Here is an 18,902-nt window from a genome sequence, read left to right as displayed (position 1 = left end):
TGCTGTCAGCTACAGGAAACCTCGGCAGGTTCAGTCTCAGAGGAAGAACGGTTCTCCAGAATCCTCCCCAGCCACAGAGGACAGTAGAAGTCCCTGGGCTCGTTAAGGGAGCTTGATTTATCTTAATTACCAGACAGAGTACATTTTTCATAGGAAATTGCTGGGCCACATGTAAGTCTGGCACACACAGTGGACTCTTCACTTTTTCAGTCAAGCAAGGAGAGACACGGGCTCATTTGAAGAGAAGAGGGAGATAAAAGGCTTTTCTGGTGTACAGCGATTGTGTGTGTCCATACCTATCGCCCGAGTTCATCGAGAGCAGCCTGGCCCATCAGTGGATTATCCAAATGTGTGCTAAAAGCAACTCGTCTGAAAGCAAATTGCAGACCACAGACGTAGATTCAAAGGCAAATGGTTTACCAGGACAACTCTACTTGCTGTAAGACTGAGCTAGGTTTTGGTTTTATTTTCAGTTCCAGTTTTCCCCCTGATTCTGTGCATGGCTTCAGATATCATAAGGCGACATCCTTTTAGAGCTGGGAGAGACTTGGAGATAAGTAGTCCACACTTCCCTTTAAGCAGTGGTGCAAGACTTATGGCTTGCGTCATATACTTCCTCCGTTCTTCTGTTCACAGAACTGAAAGCAATCACAGGGGTCTTTGCAAACAAAGTGGTGGGCTCCAGATAGGAGAGGCTCTTCTTGATATTTTTCTTTTAGTTCCACAAGAGCCACACATTGAAGTTTCATGGGGAAAAATTAAGTGGAAAATAAATATCGTGGGTGGGCTAGATGGGTAGAGATTTGGCTGGATACCAACATCTCTAATTTTCTTTGTATTTTAAGAGTAGGGGGAGAGAGGGGCCCTCCAAAGGAAGAGGCGGGCTTGGGCCACAGCAGTTTGCCTGGGTTAATAGATCTCTTCAGCTCCACGTGACTAAACAGTTCTGGCTCCCTACAAGAGCCCTCTTCCCTGTGCACACGTGTGACGAGAGCCCACTGCAGGGCTGCGGTGGGCCCCGCTGTGCCGCCTTGGGAGCTGCGCTCAGGTGCCCCGGGCAGCCGTGTAGTCCGCTCTCTGCCGTCAGAAACAGCTCACTCCAGGTGAGCAGCTGCACTCCGCCAGCAGCACCACAGCTGCTGGATGGTCCCTTCCTGGGGGCTGTTTCTCGAGCTTCCGCAGAGTAGCTAAAAACCTGACGAAGTCGTAGAAACAGGCAGGGAGAAGGTTGGCATACGCGGTGAGAAGGAAAGGGTAGTCCAGTCCTCTGTCTTTTTGGTATAGTGTGAACACTTAGAAATTTTAACCCAACAAGCTCTGTAGGTCAATTTTCTCTGCCTCGATTCTCCCGGGTTAAATGGTCTAACGCCAAGCTCTTCCACACCTGTGCGGGTGTGGAATGATTATCACCTGTGTTTAGATCGCGTGTTTTTCAGTCAGGACAAATGATGAAGATGGTACTAAAGTAAATTGCATGTCTCCTAGAATTTGAATAAAGCTATGGTAATTCTTTCAGAAGTTATCATCTTCCAGCTTTTCATAAAGGGAATTCTAGAACCTCATGAGGGAATTTTAACAGCTGTAATTCAAAGTTTCCCTATTTGGGGAATTTAATTTTACCAAATATTTTGATTCAAAAATTTCTGCAAGCATTGCAATGTGACTGAAGTCATTCTTTACAGGTAATAAAAAACACCAGGTCACCGCATCCTGTACACACTTCCTCTTTATTTTACGGTGTGTCTTTTGTTAGCATTAATCTTGGATCATGGTTGGGCCAGGAAAGAAACCTGCCTTAACAGTGTAAGATAGTATGAAGAAAGCTTGCATCGAAAAGCCGACAGATCTAAATTTGGGAACTCATCATTTTATGATTGTGGCTGCAGCCTGCTGTCAGTAGTAGCTTTGAAAACGACTTGCATTTCACCTACGTTGTGCACATGGATTTGATTTGGAAAAACAATACTGTTGTTCTCTCTTTTCTTGCCAGCCTGTCCCATTCCATCCTATCCTTTCCTGTCAAGTTCCAGTCTCAAGGATTCCCCGAGGCCTTCTCTCCTCTTCTCAGTTGCAGAGCCGGGGTGTGAGTCCTGCCCTGGCCTGGTCTCTTATGCTGACTTGGGATGCTCTCCACTTGCTTCATGGGTATTAGTTTTCTTCCCCAGGTACTTTCAGGCTTCAGAAATCTCAAATTAACTTAAATAATTTGACTTCACTTTATTCTTCCTTAATTCATTAAACTATGTTGACTAATAGGGGTTTCAACACATAATTTTAATATTTCAGCTCAAAAAATTTTGCCCGCCACACTGGGGAAGGCAGCCGGCTGGGCACGGTGCACAGCCATGCCGCTGGGGCCTCGGCACCAACACGTGCTGCTCTGACATTCCTGTCCCCACCACAGTCCCCTCGCTCCTTCCTACTCATCCTCCAAGCCTCGGCCTGGGTGTCATCCTCTCCAGGAAGCTTCTCCTGATTTCTCCAGACTTTGTGGAGGGCTGCCTACTCCAGGCTCATCGCCCCTGTGCAGACTTCTACCAGTGCTCCCAGCACTTGGTACAGAATAATGGGTTATGAACTGCCTGCCCCGCTGGCCTCGGGCTCCTCACGGGCAGGCGTCACAGTTGTGCGTGTCTGCAGCCACACCACCAAGCACTGCTCAGCACATAGTTGGCGCTTAGTAAACGTTAGCTGAATGGAAATGCAAACCTTTTACAAACAAATGAGGTTTAAAATGTCTCTGGAGGAACTGTGTTCTACTTCTGATCATGAGCTGATCGGAGCTCTGTGAGAAGAGCTGAGGACAGCCTGAGAAGGGAGCACGATGAACATTTAGAAATCGAAGGCCTTTCCATGTGCCTTCTGTGCATGCACAGCTCACTTTTTATTTGGTGGAACAAAAAGCAGGAAACTGAAGAGGAAAACCCTACAAGTTCTATAAGCCCAAATCTGCCTATTAAAAAGTCCAAATTAAATTACCTTTTCTCTTTTACTCTTTCCTTAAAGTATAGTATAATAAACATAGGCTCTCTCCCTTGGTTCTGGAAACAGAACCAAGATCATCAAATGGGCTTTTACTGAAATGTATGCTTATTTTGGCTAACTTAAATCCTTTAAGAAAATTAGCAGGTGCAAAATTTTCCATATTACAGCTCAAAATAGAGAACTGTAAAGAAAAAAAAACGCTTGCAGAAAAGTGTTATTTTTGCAGTATAGGACTACGGGCTATACACAGTAAACCTCCTATAAGGAATTAGATGCTTCCTTTTCCCCTGAAAAGATCAGAAGAGTCTTCCTTCTGTCAGAGCCAATAGGCTCTTTGGGGTCACAATCAATACCCAGCTCACTTCAATCAATCGATGCCAATGAAAGGTATAAGAAGTAAGACTTACGAAAGAAACCTTAGCTGCTGGGGTTTGTCTTCATCTCTGCTGGTCTTTTCCTGCACAGAGGAACTTGATCAAGCTACAGAATATTCAATCTGATAAAATTCCTAGTTGTGTCCCTCTGAAAATTGATCTATGTCACTTAGTGTACTATAATTTAAAATGTCAAATTTTTGTTTTGTTTTTAGTGAAAGCACAGACAGTTTATCAAGCTGCATTTTAGAGTTTGAGGAAGAAAGTGACTTTGCACAGACAGTGAAATTCAGTCCAGCAGTGGATTCAGTGCGATGGCTTTGTCAAGGCAAGGCTTGGTGGCAGCCATTTGAGAATCTCCTTGAGCAATAAATTTGATGGTTTAGCCATGTAAAACAAAACCAAAACAAAACAAAAAAATCCTTCTTTACTAGATTTCTAGAAATTTATAAGGCCCTTACTTTTCTTGAAACAATAAAATGAACTGATAAGAGATGAGGTATTTTAGATTTAAAAAGGAATCACAAAACTATACAGCAATGTAAACAATCTGGTATCAATGTGTCGTAAGGGATGCCAGGAAAAGTTGCTCATATAGAACAATGCTAATATTACATATTTCTATTTCCAAAAATCTATTCTCATTTGCATGGTAAAAAGACTCAAAAGAGGATTGCTGAGGGGCTGGCCCAGTGGCGTACTGGTTAAGTTCATGTGTTCTACTTTGGTGGCCCTGGGTTTGCAGGTTTGGATCCTGGGCATGGACCTAGCACCACCCATCAAGCCATGCTGTGGCAGCGTCCCACATAAAACAGAGGAAGATTGGCATAGATGTTAGCTCAGCAACAATCTTCCTCACAAAAAAAAGAAAAAGGATTGCTGGTCTGGAACCAGTCTGCAGTTGTCGTAAGTACTAGCTATTACAAACTTTCACTTACATCTGCCACATGGCTTTCAGTTCTTGCCCTCCCCTCTCCAGCACGCCAGCCAAATTCTTCTGTGCTTCAAATCTAGTTTACATCCTGCATGCTCCAGTTGTCTCTGGTCCATACACTTTTCCTTTTCTAAATTTTGGTATTTGATATCAACATTTGGTATTAACACCTATTTTTCAATGTTCCCAACTACACTGTGAACTCACAAGACCGTCTTGTTGGCTCTTGTATCCCCACCAATAACTTGCACATTTGCAAACCATGACTCTAGAGGTATCTAGTGCTGGGTACAGGAAGCCGAAGAATGACGTGCAAACTAGACCCTCCCTTCAGACAGAGGAGAGGATGGCATTTCATCCCTTTGTTATGACCTTTGCCCTCTCAGAGTCCACCTGTCATAGCAGTGGTGGCTTACCTTGTGTCAGGTTTTAGATTTTCTACTGTGGAGAAGGTTTGATTTGTAACTTGAACGGACTTGTTCTTCCCACTGAATGTCCCATTTTCTCTGGATATAACTTCATATTCTGCAAAGTGAAAAAGACAATAGATACTTGTCTTTATGTTCCAGCTAATTGAGTTGTTCTTGAGGCAAATAGCATAATAGAGTCACTCTCATGAAAGTGAGCAACTCTGATCTCAGTTCTAGAGACGTATTGATCTTACACATTAGCAGTTTCCCAATGGGCAGGATAGTGGATGACGAAGCTCCCAAAGCTTATTGGAAGTTTATTTGGGAGTTGCGTTGAATTTCTGCTTTCCCTTTCCCGGAGCAGGAAGGCCTGGTGACTGTGAAGACCAATGACCCTCCTGAAGCAGCTTTAGCTCCTGGTGACCTATGGCTTTGTTGGATAGGGCAGATAGCCTGCCACCATTGGGAAGTGCAGTGCGGAGAAAGCGCTGTGTGAGGAGTGGGGCTTTTCCTGCTCAGTGGGGCTTTGCAGAATAACTGGGGAAAAGGCCCCCAAATACTTGTACTGCTGCACAAAACTTCTCGAGTTCAAAACCATAGCAGCAGAGAACAGTTAACCACATAATGAACCAATCTTTCCTAGAGTTCATTATTTGGAACTATAGAATTACGGTATTTGTCTACCATTGCTAACATAAGTTACACAAGTTGTATAGATGTGCTTACATATACCCTTCATAATTACCCTTGCATTTTAAAAAAAAAATCACACCCTTAAAATCTGCATAGAGATCTGCGTGAATTTCACTTACAGGCACGTTTCTCTGAACTCGCAGGGCTAACCAAAAGAGCAAGACTTTCAGAATAAGAGAATATAATTTAAGAATTTGTTAATTGGTCTTCCCTGCCCTCAGTTGGGATTTAGTTTAATGCATGTGACAAGATCATACAGAGGATTAAAAAACCAAACAAAAAACAACAAGCAAACAATAAAACCCCACTCAAAATCAGCTCCAACGACATGAGGAAACAGCTGGTGGTGGGAGTGAGGGAGTCAAGAAGGCTGCAAGGAGCTGTAGGTGGCTGGGGATTCTGCTGTCAGCGCAGAGACCAAAGGGAAGAGATGCGCATTGGTAATAAAAATGAATCTACAGCAGAACTCAGGGAGACTCATCATCACCAATTTTAATTTGGGAAGGATTTTTAATGGTGTATTTTAAAAATCACAAAAGGACCACGACTCTTTCTGAATAATTTCGTATGCTCATCCTTCCAAAAATTCAAAATTAAACTGGAAGGCAACACCCACTGCATCCGGACACATGAGCGCAGCCAGTAAAGCACTTGGCCTCCTTCGGTTCCCAACCTCTCTCTCGGTTGGCTTTCCATTTTAACAGAGGGTGGAAAGGGAGGGCGGGGGAGGATCCTGAATTCAAATATGTCCATTTTATATCTTTTCCTCAGCTGTGAATGGATACTTACTAGAAAACGATGGGAGTAGTTAAAATGGAAGTAAAATGGATTTTTAAAAAACGCACGGCTTAATGGAAAGAGAGAGACTAAGCCACGTGCCTTGATCTCAGTCTCAGTTTTCCCATCTGTAAAATGTCAGTAATATCTATTCGTAGTGTAGCTTGTGGGGATTAAATGAGGAACATATGGAAAGTGCTTAGTAGCACTTTGCTCAACAGGTGGTGCCTATTATTACTGTTGATTTTATTATCTCTTATTATCCCTGAGTTATGTCTTGAAAACAGGGTTATAAGCATTTGAAAGATTCCAACTGGAAAGATTGGAGTGCTGCTCAGTTACCAAGAGAAGAGTTTCTAGGACATTCCAGTTGGTTATACATGAAAACAACGACCTTCAGAAACATCTTTGGCTTGGACTCCCTCATCCACTGTGGGGTTTTCTTCACATCGTCCCGGCCTTTTAGTCCTTGAAACTCTCATTGCACATCTTCTCTAATTTTCTTTTGACTCAAGTTTGAAATGTCAGTTTAATACTATTTTTGTCCCGAAGGATCAGAGTTTTCAAAATGGATCTGGAAGTTTTTACCTTCATAATTAAAAAGATATCTAGAATTTCTCTCAGAATTCTAGTTTTTGAATGTATATTCTTGGACTTTGTAAAAATATCTTTTATTTTTAATGCTTTAAAGTGATAATAGCTTTTTCATAAACCCACCAACATTATAAAAATGGAATATTAATGCTTGGAATGGATATTTGTAGACAATCCTGAATATATTTCAGAAGGTAAAGATAGCCCCTTAACTATATATCCATATTTCTTATTTTAAAATATGGGATTTTGTTTATAATTTCGTTAACAGTAAAGACATGCGGAAATCTATAAAGAACTAATGCTGAATAAATGGTCTTTTCTCCCCCCTCAGAAGGTTTTATTGCCCTGTTATGAGATAATTCACTTAACAGAAAAAGTTATTTATGACAAGGATTGAGAACATCAGAGTTGGTCAACAGAACATGAAAACAATAAAGGTGATTTTGCTCTCTCCAGTCCCGCTATTGCTGTTACTGACAAAGTTCATTGAACAGCTTCTAATTTATGCTGCACATTCAAATCCTCTGTTTCATTTTATCCTCGTGATAAATTGATAACAATGGGAATTATTATTATTATTATTATAAGGAAAGTTCAGTGAGGCCAATCATATACCAGGTTGCATATCCAGAATACAGCTGGTCTGGGGTTTCAGTCTGTCCCAGCACGCTCTGGGCACCTCAGAGAGCAACACCTTAGAACTAACAACTTTAAGTTGTCCAAGGGCCCAGGCTATGACCAATTTCTTTGGTGCACCTATTTCTACTTTAGTGTAGAAGGGACATGTAGAAACAACTAAATTTGGATGCATTTTCTGGAGATGAACACGTGCCCGTCAGTGAAAAGAATGATTAGTGACAGAAGCCAACTTGGGGAATGAAGAGTATATTTCACTCTCTTTTTGTTTTCTTTCTCAATCCTTTCTTGCAAAACCACATGCAATGATATGAGAATTAATCCCTGTGTTATCTGAGCTGCTGGTTTATAAGAGATTACACCTGAAATCAAGTGGTATTTAACGTAACACTAAAAATAAACAAAAATAGAAAATTAGAACAGACCATTAGGGCATATGGTCTAACATCTAAATTAGACGAGGTGATGAGCAATGGTTAAAAATAGACTTATTTCTATTTAGAAAATATTACAGCTAAAGAGATGTGATCCTTATCCATGAAAATTGTTATTACAAGTCCACGATCTTGTGAAGGATCTCAGGCAGTCCATTAACGTTTAGTAACAATGTTACAAAAGTAATTGGTTAGATGGATAAAGTATACCCTAGTCATGATTCTTTGAGATTAAAAGTTTATATAGTTTAAAAAATGTTACATGATGAACCAGAAAGAAAAATCCTTCTGCTTTAAAAAATTGAATCAGATATTCCCGACATATCCAAATGAATATGTATTGGATGTATTCGATTATTAGATACAGGTTAACCAATTTCAACCTGATGTCCTACATCTTCAAGGCAAATTAAATTTTATAGATCATTTGGTTTTGTGAGAACTAAGCCTCAGACTATCACAGAGACTCCTTAGTGGCACAGTATATGGATTGAGAGTTTTGAACTTTTTGGTACATGTAGATAATCAATACTTAGAGACTGATTTAGATATTGGGATGGTAGCACCTGCTGGCATGGTCCCAAGTAAAGAAGCAGTACTAAGCAAATCTCCAGGAACTATGGGCAGTGGCTGGTTCTTCCTCAAAACAAAGGCAAGCTTCACATGAGATAGGAAATTCACAAAATATGGTTGAAAAAAAAAAAAAGAAAAGAAAAAGCCAGCTAAGCAAAGCTAAGCTGCTTGCACGGGAAATTGCCCAGACCAAACGGTTTTGTCTGAGGAGAAACAGCTGCTGTTTTCTCCTTTATTCATAGAAATGTTTTGGCCAGATCCCGAGTCTCCCCTCCCTCTCTGGCCCTGTTTCCTGGTCTCTCCTCTGCCCTACAGCCTCTTGCTGGGTCTCCTGGTCTCTGTCTGCCCACCCAGGCACAGGCAGGGACTTGGGCCGCAGGAACGTGGCCTACTCACGCGATCTGCTCTGGCTTCCAGCTGACCTAGGTCGTTAGTCTCATCCCCTCCTCTCTACTTTGACTGTCGCGTTCACTAGGGAGAACTCAATTCCCATATCACAAATTCAGAGAATGACTCACAGCATCTTATTTTTCACAGTCACTTTTAGAGGAATTGGGTGGGTGATAGCAGAATCAAAATTTCCTGAGATGAGTAGAAAACCGACCACAAATAGAATTTAAAAAAAATTTTTCCTAAAATGATTGAAATAACCTTTAGCCTGTTTCAAAGTTCTATGTCCATCTAGAAATTGGGTTGGTGAAAGGAAAACGGGTTTCAATATCATCAGCAGCGGCAACTTCTTGTGTATTAGCTGTAGTTTTCTTGGTAATGAAAAGACTGGATATATCTTCACATTGTGATAAAGAGTTCAGAGGAGATGAAAAGAATGCAACTTCAGAGATCTGCTCCATTAACAGGGAGCCCATAACGAGGACAAAGATGACCTTTTCCCATCATATGACACTTGTGACAATAATGTGCTACAGGGATAGCGGAACTCTGCTAGGACTCACTGCTCTTGAGACAGGCCTCGCTGGCCGTAGTTTGACTGAGGTTCCACACTCCCACTGCATTGCATTGTCAAAGCTTCCTAGCGCAGCAACAGTCCTCATGCATGATCTTACCAGTGACAGTGTCATTTAGTGGCTTATCCCAGTCCAGGATGACAAATGAGGGGCACCCTTCCACAGTGACCACGGTGAGGTTGGTGGGTGGGTTTTGTGGTGGGCTGGTGGCATTCCCCTCAGTTGCCTCCTCTTTGGGGAACCGTTTGACAGAGTCAGTGATGGAGCAGGGTCTGTTGTCAGGCTTCTGGATGTATCGCACATGAGGACCTAGAAGAGAGTGGGCATTGACATTTAGCATGCTTTGAGCTTGTAAAGAAGGTGGAGGTGAATTCATAAATATAATTACCTGTTTGAGGACATTGAGTCTCACATTGTAAACAGATGGATGAAAGCAGTGATGTAGATGGTTCAAGCTTGTGAAAATCCAGACTCCTCTTTCTGGGATACATGATGTGGACGTGGTTGTTGAATTACTTTTCTAAGTACATTTAGCTTATGCTAATATCCACAAGGAATTTGGTCCCCCTGAGCATGGTTTAAACCTCTTAATTCATGCAGCATTGGAAAGAATACTCAAAAGAGTCTTACCTCAGTAGTGGGGAGTAAATATAGTTCTGGTCCCACCTAATAAATCCTAAAAGCCAGACTCAAAGGGATCAAGTGGTTTCAAGTAATGTAACTGCACCCCAGAACAAAATTCAAGAATATTTTAGGAATAAAAGGCATATCCAGCACCCAAAAGATGAAATTGAGAGGAAAATATTACCCATAATGAGGAGAAAATTAAATCATTTGAAACCAACCTAGAACTTGCACAGATGTTACAACATCCGACAAGGACAATAAAACAGTTATTATCCACAGTTTGACCACGTGGTCAAAAATAAGACAGGAAAGATATAAAAAAAAGACCCAAATCAAATTTCTAGAGATGAAAACTAAAATGCATAAGATGCAAAATACTGGAGGAGATTAACACAGATATGATATTGCAGAACAAAAGATCAGCAAACTTAAAGACACGATAATAAAGACTACTGAAAACCCAAATGGAGAGAAAGAAAGAATTAAAAATAATGAACAGAGCATTAGTGAGTTGTGGGACAACTTCAAGCAGTAGGATATACATGTAATTTTACTATCTGAGTAGAGAAGAGGAGGCAGAAAAAAATATTTGAAGAAATAATGGTCAAAATTTTTACAAATTTGATAAAACCTCTAAAACCCCAGAGGGTTGTGTCTAGGGGCACAACAAACATGAAGAAACAACACCAATCGAAATCAAGTTTCTCAAAACCAGCGATATAGAGAAAATCTTTAAAGGAGGCAGAGAAAAAAGACATACATATAGAAGAACAAAGATAAGGACTGAGCAGCTTCCTCATTGGAAGAACGGAGGTGAGGAAGCAGTGGAGCAACGCCTGTCAAAACTGAAAGACAAGAACTTGACATCTAGAATTCTGTAACTAGTGAAAGCATCTTTAAAAAAAAAAGAGCAAAATATTTTTTAGACATATAAAAGCTGAAAGAACTCATAAACAGTAGACCCACACTACAAGCAGATTGAAGTCCCTTAGGCAGAAGGAAAATGATGCTGGATGGAAATATGGATCCACACAGAGGGAGGCAGAGCACGGGACACAGCAACTCTATAGGGAAATAGACACAATATTTTTCTTATTATTTAATTTTCTCTAAAAGATAATTTACTGTTTGAACAAAAATAATGACAATTTAATGTGATGTATATAACAGGTAAAAGTAAAATGTGTAACAACAATAGCCCCAAGGCTAGGAGAGCAAAGCCGCTATACAACGTAAAGCTCTTACACTACTGTGAAGGTGTAGAATACCACCGGTAGTAGATTGTGGCAGGTTAGGACGCTTCCCATAAACCCCAAAACCATCACTAAAATACAAAACAAAGCGTTATAGCTAACAAGGCAATGGAAAAGATAAAATGGAATCCTAAAAACACACAACCGAAAAGAAGGCTGAAAAAGAGGGAAAGAGGGAACAAAGAATAAATGAGACGAATGGAAAACAAATAGCAAGACGATAACAGATTTATACCTGACCGTGTCATTAGTCGTGTTAAATGTAAGGTTCTAAGAACAAGGCAAGATTGTTAGATTGGATAAAAAAGCAAGGCCTAACTATATGATGCCCATAAGAGACATATTTTAAATATACAGAGGCTAATCAGCTAAGAGTAAAAGGATGAAAAGAGGAGAGACCATGATAACATTCATCACAAGAAAGCTTGAGTGGACATATAAATATCAACAAAATAGACTTCAGGGCAAAGAATATTACTATAAGCATAAAATGTCATTTCATAATGATGAAGGATCAATTCATCAGGAGTTTATTACAATGTTAAGTAATTTAGATCTATACCTAAACACAGACCTTAAATGTGCATGTAGCAAAAACCAATAGAACTGCAAGTAGAAATAAATCCACAATTACAGCCAGAGATTTCAATAATCTTCTCTCATTAGTTGATAGAACAAGTAGACAGAAAATCACTAAGGATGTAAAAAAATTGCCCAATACAACAAGCAACTTGACCTAATCAACATTTACAGAACACTTGTTATGGTCAGAATTATGTTTTCTGAAAATTCCTATGTTGAAGCTCTAACTCCCAATAAGACTACAGTTGGAGATAGGGCCTTGAAAGAGGTAATTAAAGGTAAATGAGGTCATAAGGGTGGGGCCCTGATCCACTATGACTGGTGTCCTTAGAGAAAGACACCAGGGATGTGTGCCCACAGAGGAAAGACCACCTGGAGACACAGCAAGAAGGTGGCTATCTGCAAGCCAGGGAGAGAGGCCTCAGGAGAAACCACACCTGCTGACACCTTCATCTCAGACTTCTGGCTTCTAGAATTGTGAGAAAATAAAGTTCTGTTGTTTAAGCCACTGAGTCTGTGGTATTTTGTGGTTGCAGTCCTAGCAGACTACAACATCCCACTTAAGAACAGCAGAATACACATTCTTTTCAAGTACACACAGAACGTATGCTGAGATAGACCATATTCTGGGCCATAAAAAATTTCTCAGTAAACTTAAAAGGATTCAAGTAATACAGAGTATCTGAAAACAATGGTGTTATATTAGAAATCAGTAACAGACTGATCTCCAGAAAGCCTCAAAGTATTTGGAAATTAAACAACACACTTCTAAATAATCAATGAGTCAAAGAAGAAATCAAAAGGGAAATTAAAAAATAGTTTGAACAGAGTGAAAATTAAAGCACAATATATTAAAAATTTTTGGATGTTGCTTAGGTAATATCAAGGGAAAAATTTGTAGCATTAAATGCCATATTACAAAAGAAGAGAGGTCTCAAATCAATGAGCTCATCTTCTGCCTTAAGAAATTAGAAAAGCAAATTAAACCCAAATTAAGCAGAAGAAAATAATAAAGATCAGAGTAAAAATAAATGAAATAGAAAAAATAGACAAAATTGATGAAACAAAAAGTTGACGTCTTCATTAGAGCAAAAGAATTGATAAACCTACAGTCAGACTGATTATGCAAAAGAGGAACAAGGCACACATTATCAACAGCAGGAATGAGAGAGGTGACATCACTACAGATTCTACAGATATTAAAATGATAATAAGAGAATATTGTGAACAACTTAATGCCAATAAATCTGACAACTTAGATGAAATGGACTAGCAACTTGAAAGACAAAAAGTACTAAAGCTATCTAGGGAAGAAAAAAATATTCTGAATAGCCCTATGCCTATTAAAGAAATCTAATTATATGTAAAATCCTGCAAAGAGAATGCTAAGCTCAGATGGCTTCACTGGTAAATACTACTAAACACTTAGGGAAGAAGCAATGCCAACTCTAAACTCTTCTAGAAAACTGAAGAGGAGAGTTCAGCGTTGTTCTGATAATAAAACTTGACTTAGACATTACAAGGAAAGAAAACTATGGATCAATATCATTCATTAAATACAACTCTAAACAAAATTTTAGTAAATTAAATCCAACAACATATTAAAATGAGAATACATTATGATCAAATAGAGTCTGTTCTTGCAATGCAAAGTTAGTTTAAAATTCAAAAACAATTACTTTATCATATTAACAAACTGAACAAGAAAAACCATATAATCATCTCAAAAAAGGCAGAAAAATCATTAGACATAATCTAGCATTCATTTCTGATAACAATTCTCACCAAAGTAGGAATAGAAAGGTACTTTCTCAAGCCAATAAAGGGCATCTATGAAAAACCTCAAGGTGACATCATGCTTAATGGTGAAAGACTGAATGCTGAATGCCTTCCATAAGATCAGGAAAAAGGAAAGGATGTCCATCCTCGCTATTTCTATTTGATATTTTACTGGAGGCTCTAGTCAGTACAACAAGGCAAGAAAAAGGCACCCAAGTTGGAAAGGAAGAAGTAAGACTTTGCTCTCAGATGACATGACTCCGCATGTAGAAAATCCAATGGATCTACAAAAAAGCTACCGAGTTTTGTAAGGTTGCAGGATACAAGATCATTGTACAATAATCATTAGCAATGAACAACTGGAAATTGAAATAATATTACTTTTATGGTTTTCCGTATACTGAAAACTACAAAACAGTGGAGAAAGAAATTAAAGAAGAACTAAATACTAAGATATAGCATGTTCACAGGTAGGAAGACTCAGCATTGTACAGCTGTCAATTTCTCCCAGTTGACCTATAGATTCAATGCAATTCTAACAAAAATCTAAACAGGCTATTTTTTCTTCAGACATGGACAAGCTGATTCTAAAATTCAGATGGACATATAAAAGACCCAGAATTGCCAAAACAACTTTGAAAAATAAGAACAATGTTGGAGGATTAACACAACCTGAATGCAGCACTTATTATAACACCACAGTAATTCAGACACTGTGGTATCGATGTAAATGTAGATAAACAGATCAATGGAATAGACTAGAGAGCCCAAAAACAGTTCCACATATTTATGGACAATTGAATTTTGACAAAGGTACAAATGAAATTGAGTAGAGAAAGAATAGTTTTTTCAACAAATTTTGTTGGGGGAACAGTTGGATATCCATAGGCAAGAAAATGAATTTGGAGTCATACCTGAATAATATACAAAATTTGACTTAATATGGATCATAGACCCAAATGTAAAAGTAGAAAACCTCTAGAAGGAAATGGAGGAGAAACTTCTAGAAGGAAACAGAGGAGGTCTTTTTGACATCTGATCAATCAATGATTTCTTAAATACAACACCAAAAATATAATCTGTAAAAAACCAAATTAATAAACTGAGCTTCATTAAAATTAAAAAGAGAAGACACACACTGGGAAAGAAATATTTGTAAAGCATGTATATAAAAAAGTTCTATCCAGAAAATATAGACTCTCAAAATTCAACAATAAGAAAATAAGCAACTCCATTAAAAATAAAAGGACAAAAATTTTGGACACACCAAAAAAAGACATACAGATGACAAATAGGGACATGAAAAGACGTTCGGCATCCTTAGTCATTAGAGATATGCGAGATAAAATCACAATCAGATATTATTACATGCCTATTAAAATGGTTGAAATTAAAAGGACTGACCATGCCAAGTGCTGGCAAAGACAAGAAGGAACTAGAACTGTCATACACTGCTGACAGAAAGGTAAAATTGTACACTGTGGAAGACAGTTTGGCAGTTTCTTACAATGTTAAATATACACTTACACATGATCTAGCCATTCTCCTCGTAGGCATTTGTCCAAAAGGAATGAAAGCATACGTCTACACAAAGACTTGTATGTGAATGGTCCTAGCAGCTTTATCGGTAATGTAAGAAAGTTAGAAACAATCCAAATGTCATGAACAAGTTTAACAAGTAAATTATTATATATCCATACAATAGACTACTAGTCAGCAATAAAAAGGAATGGACTATTGAAACATGTAGCAACATGGATGAATCTCCAAATAATTATGCTGAGTGAAAGAAAACAGACCAAAAAAGAGTTCATACTGTATTTTTCCCTTATGTAAAAGTCCACAAAATGCACACTAATCTATAGTGTGGCAGATCTGTGGTTACCTAGGGATGAGAGGTTGGGTTGGAGGGGTGAGAGGGAGGGATGGTAAAGGTTCCTGATGACACTTTTGGAGGCAGCGCATGTATTCATTATCTTGATTATGATGATAGTTTCATGGGTGTATACATATGTTAAAATGTATCAAATTTTATACTTCCGAAAAAAATTTTACAAAAGGGAATACTGGGCTCTATATTATATGATACCTCTCCTACTGTGGTAGATTAGATTACTGTTCAAAAACAGCCTCTATATCCATGGAGAAAGTATGCTTCCCCAATCCTTGATTTGCCCTCGGCTATGTCACTTACTCTGGACAACGAATATTGGCAGGAATGTTGAAATGCAGTTGTGTGTGTGGACACCGGTCTCTTGACTTTGTATTCTTATGAGAACGGCTTCCCCTGAGTCACTATTGGTCCTTTATCCTGGGCACCAGAATGAAAGTATGTGGAGCCCAACCCATAGGAGGCCCAGTCGCACCTGCTGCTAGAAACAGAATCACCCAGCCAAGCACTTCCTAGGTCAGCTGATCCCCAGTGACTTGTAGACACATGAGAAATAAATCCTCACTAGAGTGTGCTACTGAGATTTTGTGGTTGCTTATTACACAGCAACAGCTGACTGATAACACCCACCAAAGACTGCCTCATCAAAATTGAGAACTGGAGCCAATCATGCATACCTTTGAATCTGGGTTTCCCAAGAGGATCAGTTTCTCTTGTTGGGCTTGAGCTAAAGTCAGTCGTATTACCTGAGAATGGAAGGTAATAAACAATTTTGGCAAAAGATAAAAAAGCTTCACAATAAATGAAAAAGTACTAAAGACTATAAATGTTAAAATGCCACCTAGTCAATTGTTTGCAACTTTGATTTCCTTTATTGTTATTATTATACATATTATCCACAGTAAAAGGCCTTTAATTGTGTCCTGCTGCAGGTGTTCTGGAGTGTAATAAACAATGATTTAAGGATTACAACCTAGTTGCTGATACTCATGAGTAAATTAACATGTGCAATTAGCAATGACATGAGATTCAGTAAGAAGCATTTTCAGGAGACTTTCCTAAAAAACTTCCGCATTTTCTTCTATGTCTGTGAAGGGAAGGAGCACATTCTATAACAAAGCATTAAAAACATAATTTTAAAAGTAAAAAGACTCATTGTAATCATAAAATTGAGAAAAATAGATGGTCCAGAACTGAGACTCTTTTCCTCCTAATTTGAAATCTTTTAGTACTTTGCAGCTAAGCCACAGTGGGAAATGACTGACATACTAACCAAGATCTTCTCCCGAAGCAGGAACCGTTGGTTGCTTTTTATCTGTCTCTGTTCCCTCCAAGGGGGCTTCAGTAGGTCTGAGCGTTGCCCTCAAGGGTGGGGAAGTTACTCGGCTTGACGAAATGATTCCTGTAATGCAGGGCCAAAGCAGTCAGGCTTCATAGGAGCACTGCCAAGTCCCCTTTTATTTATTCAATAAATATGTATTAAGAACTTACCATGTGGCTTGGTACTAACATGCCAGGCTTAGAGAGAAATAAGATCTGGTGTCCTTGATGAGACAGATGTGTGAGCCAAATATATTGAGGCATTATAGATATTGTGAAAGAACTGGATCAGGTCGTAGAGAGGGCAAGAGGAGGGAGTAGTCTGTGGGCAAAGATGAAGAGTGTTGGGTGGAGGGAGGGTAGGAATGCCTTCACAGAGGCTGTGCCAGAAGAGGATAGGCGATCAGCAGGTAGGTATGAGAGCTGCGTTCTGGTCAGAGGGGCAGGAAGAACCACGTCAGGGAAGCATGAAACCACTTGGTGTGTTCAATCTGAAGGAGTGAGAGCCAAGGGTGCTCCGGGTGCAGTGAGAGCTGAGTGTGGAGGGGCAGGGAAGGGCAGATCTTGAAGGGCCTTCCAAACCATGGATCTGGACATTATTTTTAGGTGACAAGGACCCACTGAAAGATTTTCACGAGGAAAGTAACATGATCAGATGAGAAAAGGATGGGTTAGGTTGCAAAGCTGGTGGCAGAGAGAGAAGTCAAGAGTCTAAAGCAGTCATATAGGCAAAGGCAGAGGAGGTGAACTACGCGAGAAGCAGTGAGACTAGATGGAAGGGGTTTTACGTGAGAGACGTCAGGGAGATGGAACGGCCTGACTTGGAGATTAACTGGCAGGCATGAGAGATGGATGGAGGGGAAGAAAAAGAGTTCTAAGGTAATGTTGGTGATTCTAGCCTGGTAGCCAGAACAGTGCTACCCTGAGATGTTATATTCAACAGTGTCTCTTCCACTCTAACAAGACTTATAGGTTTCCAAAACTGGATCCATCCCAAGGCCCAGGCAAGTCTGGGCGTGTAGAGTAGAGTGCAGGCTAGGCTGGATTTTATAGCCCTCCTGGGAAAAAGAATCATTGTTGGACAATAAAGCATCAAGAGGTATGAGCCTGACCCAAGGACCAGCCCAGCATGGAGTTCTGCAAGAGTCCCCCAGAGGGGCTGCTCCCACCCCTGCAGAGCCGTGCTTTTGGTCCCGGTGGGAGTGGGCTACAGTGAGAGGGCGAATTAAAACCAAGAGACATGGCATTGCAGCCCACAGGAGCTTTTCAGAATTGGCAGAGCTAGCAGGAAATGCTGGCATAGCACTTTCACCCTGGCAAGGAGAGGGGGACTCGGGCCTCAGTAGCTCTGGAGCTAGGGGACAAGTGGCAGATGTCACATGGCAACCTAAGACTGTGCTCACAGGCACTTGTGAGAGAGGACATATGTTTAGAGGACTCCCAGGCCATTTAGTTGATTCCTGAATTCAGGATGCACTTTCTGTCATAGTAATCGGGCCAGATCTGTACAACTGCCCATTTGTGTTTGGCTCCTCAGTGCAGCCACTTCCTTTGAGTTAGAGGGGGACAGCAAGAGGCAGGGCAGGGAACCAGCCAATTTCAGAAAGGGGATGTGTGTATGGTTCTTCTTCAGGCTGGTGGGCTGTACCAAAGCTACACTTACTGATGGGAGAGAAACAAGGGTTTTATATGGCAGGAACCAAGGCTGTGGAACTGCAGCTGAAGACACAGCTTTACAGCGGAGCTGTGTGGCATCCACGGGGGACACTCAGGCATCACTTCCAGTCTGTGACTCTTCCAGTCTGACCTGAAAGCTGCAGGCACTCAGTCACAGCTGCCCCCAGTTACAATTAGTGCAGAAACCTGGTCTCCTCACTGGGGCCATGTGCCTGGGTCCTGACTCAGGAAGGCCTCAGGAGCATGGATGAGAGGCTGACTCCTCCTTCAGCTGATGGAAAGCCATCTAGAGTCTCTGCACACACGATACATCATAACAGCTTCTCCATCACCACAGCCTCCTCTCATCCGCTGAAAAGGTGACATCCATCCCCTTTGTCATAAACCCTCATCAC

At 40.3% G+C, this 18,902-nt stretch overlaps 1 protein-coding gene and 1 long non-coding RNA gene across 52 annotated transcripts in view; one reads left to right on the top strand and one right to left on the bottom strand.

The window, feature by feature from the left end:
• The window catches only part of ABI3BP (ABI family member 3 binding protein), a 238,347-nt gene that overhangs the window by 17,505 nt on the left and 201,940 nt on the right, over positions 1–18,902 (bottom strand). For all 50 annotated transcript variants that reach the window (XM_070243854.1, XM_070243860.1, XM_070243859.1 and 47 more), the window contains 4 exons: positions 16,784–16,912; positions 16,188–16,256; positions 9,478–9,687; positions 4,710–4,818 (listed from right to left, as the gene is read on the bottom strand). In XM_070243854.1, the coding sequence (XP_070099955.1) occupies positions 4,710–4,818; positions 9,478–9,687; positions 16,188–16,256; positions 16,784–16,912 (517 nt within the window). The remainder of the gene's footprint in view (positions 1–4,709; positions 4,819–9,477; positions 9,688–16,187; positions 16,257–16,783; positions 16,913–18,902) is intronic.
• LOC138919281 (uncharacterized) overlaps positions 1–18,902 on the top strand; it is a 140,547-nt gene that overhangs the window by 866 nt on the left and 120,779 nt on the right. The gene's annotated exons all lie outside the window — the stretch shown is intronic.

The sequence above is a fragment of the Equus caballus genome, chromosome 19 (genome assembly GCF_041296265.1).
Source record: "Equus caballus isolate H_3958 breed thoroughbred chromosome 19, TB-T2T, whole genome shotgun sequence".
NCBI lineage: Eukaryota > Metazoa > Chordata > Mammalia > Perissodactyla > Equidae > Equus > Equus caballus.
This window is presented reverse-complemented; position numbering and strand designations above follow the sequence as displayed.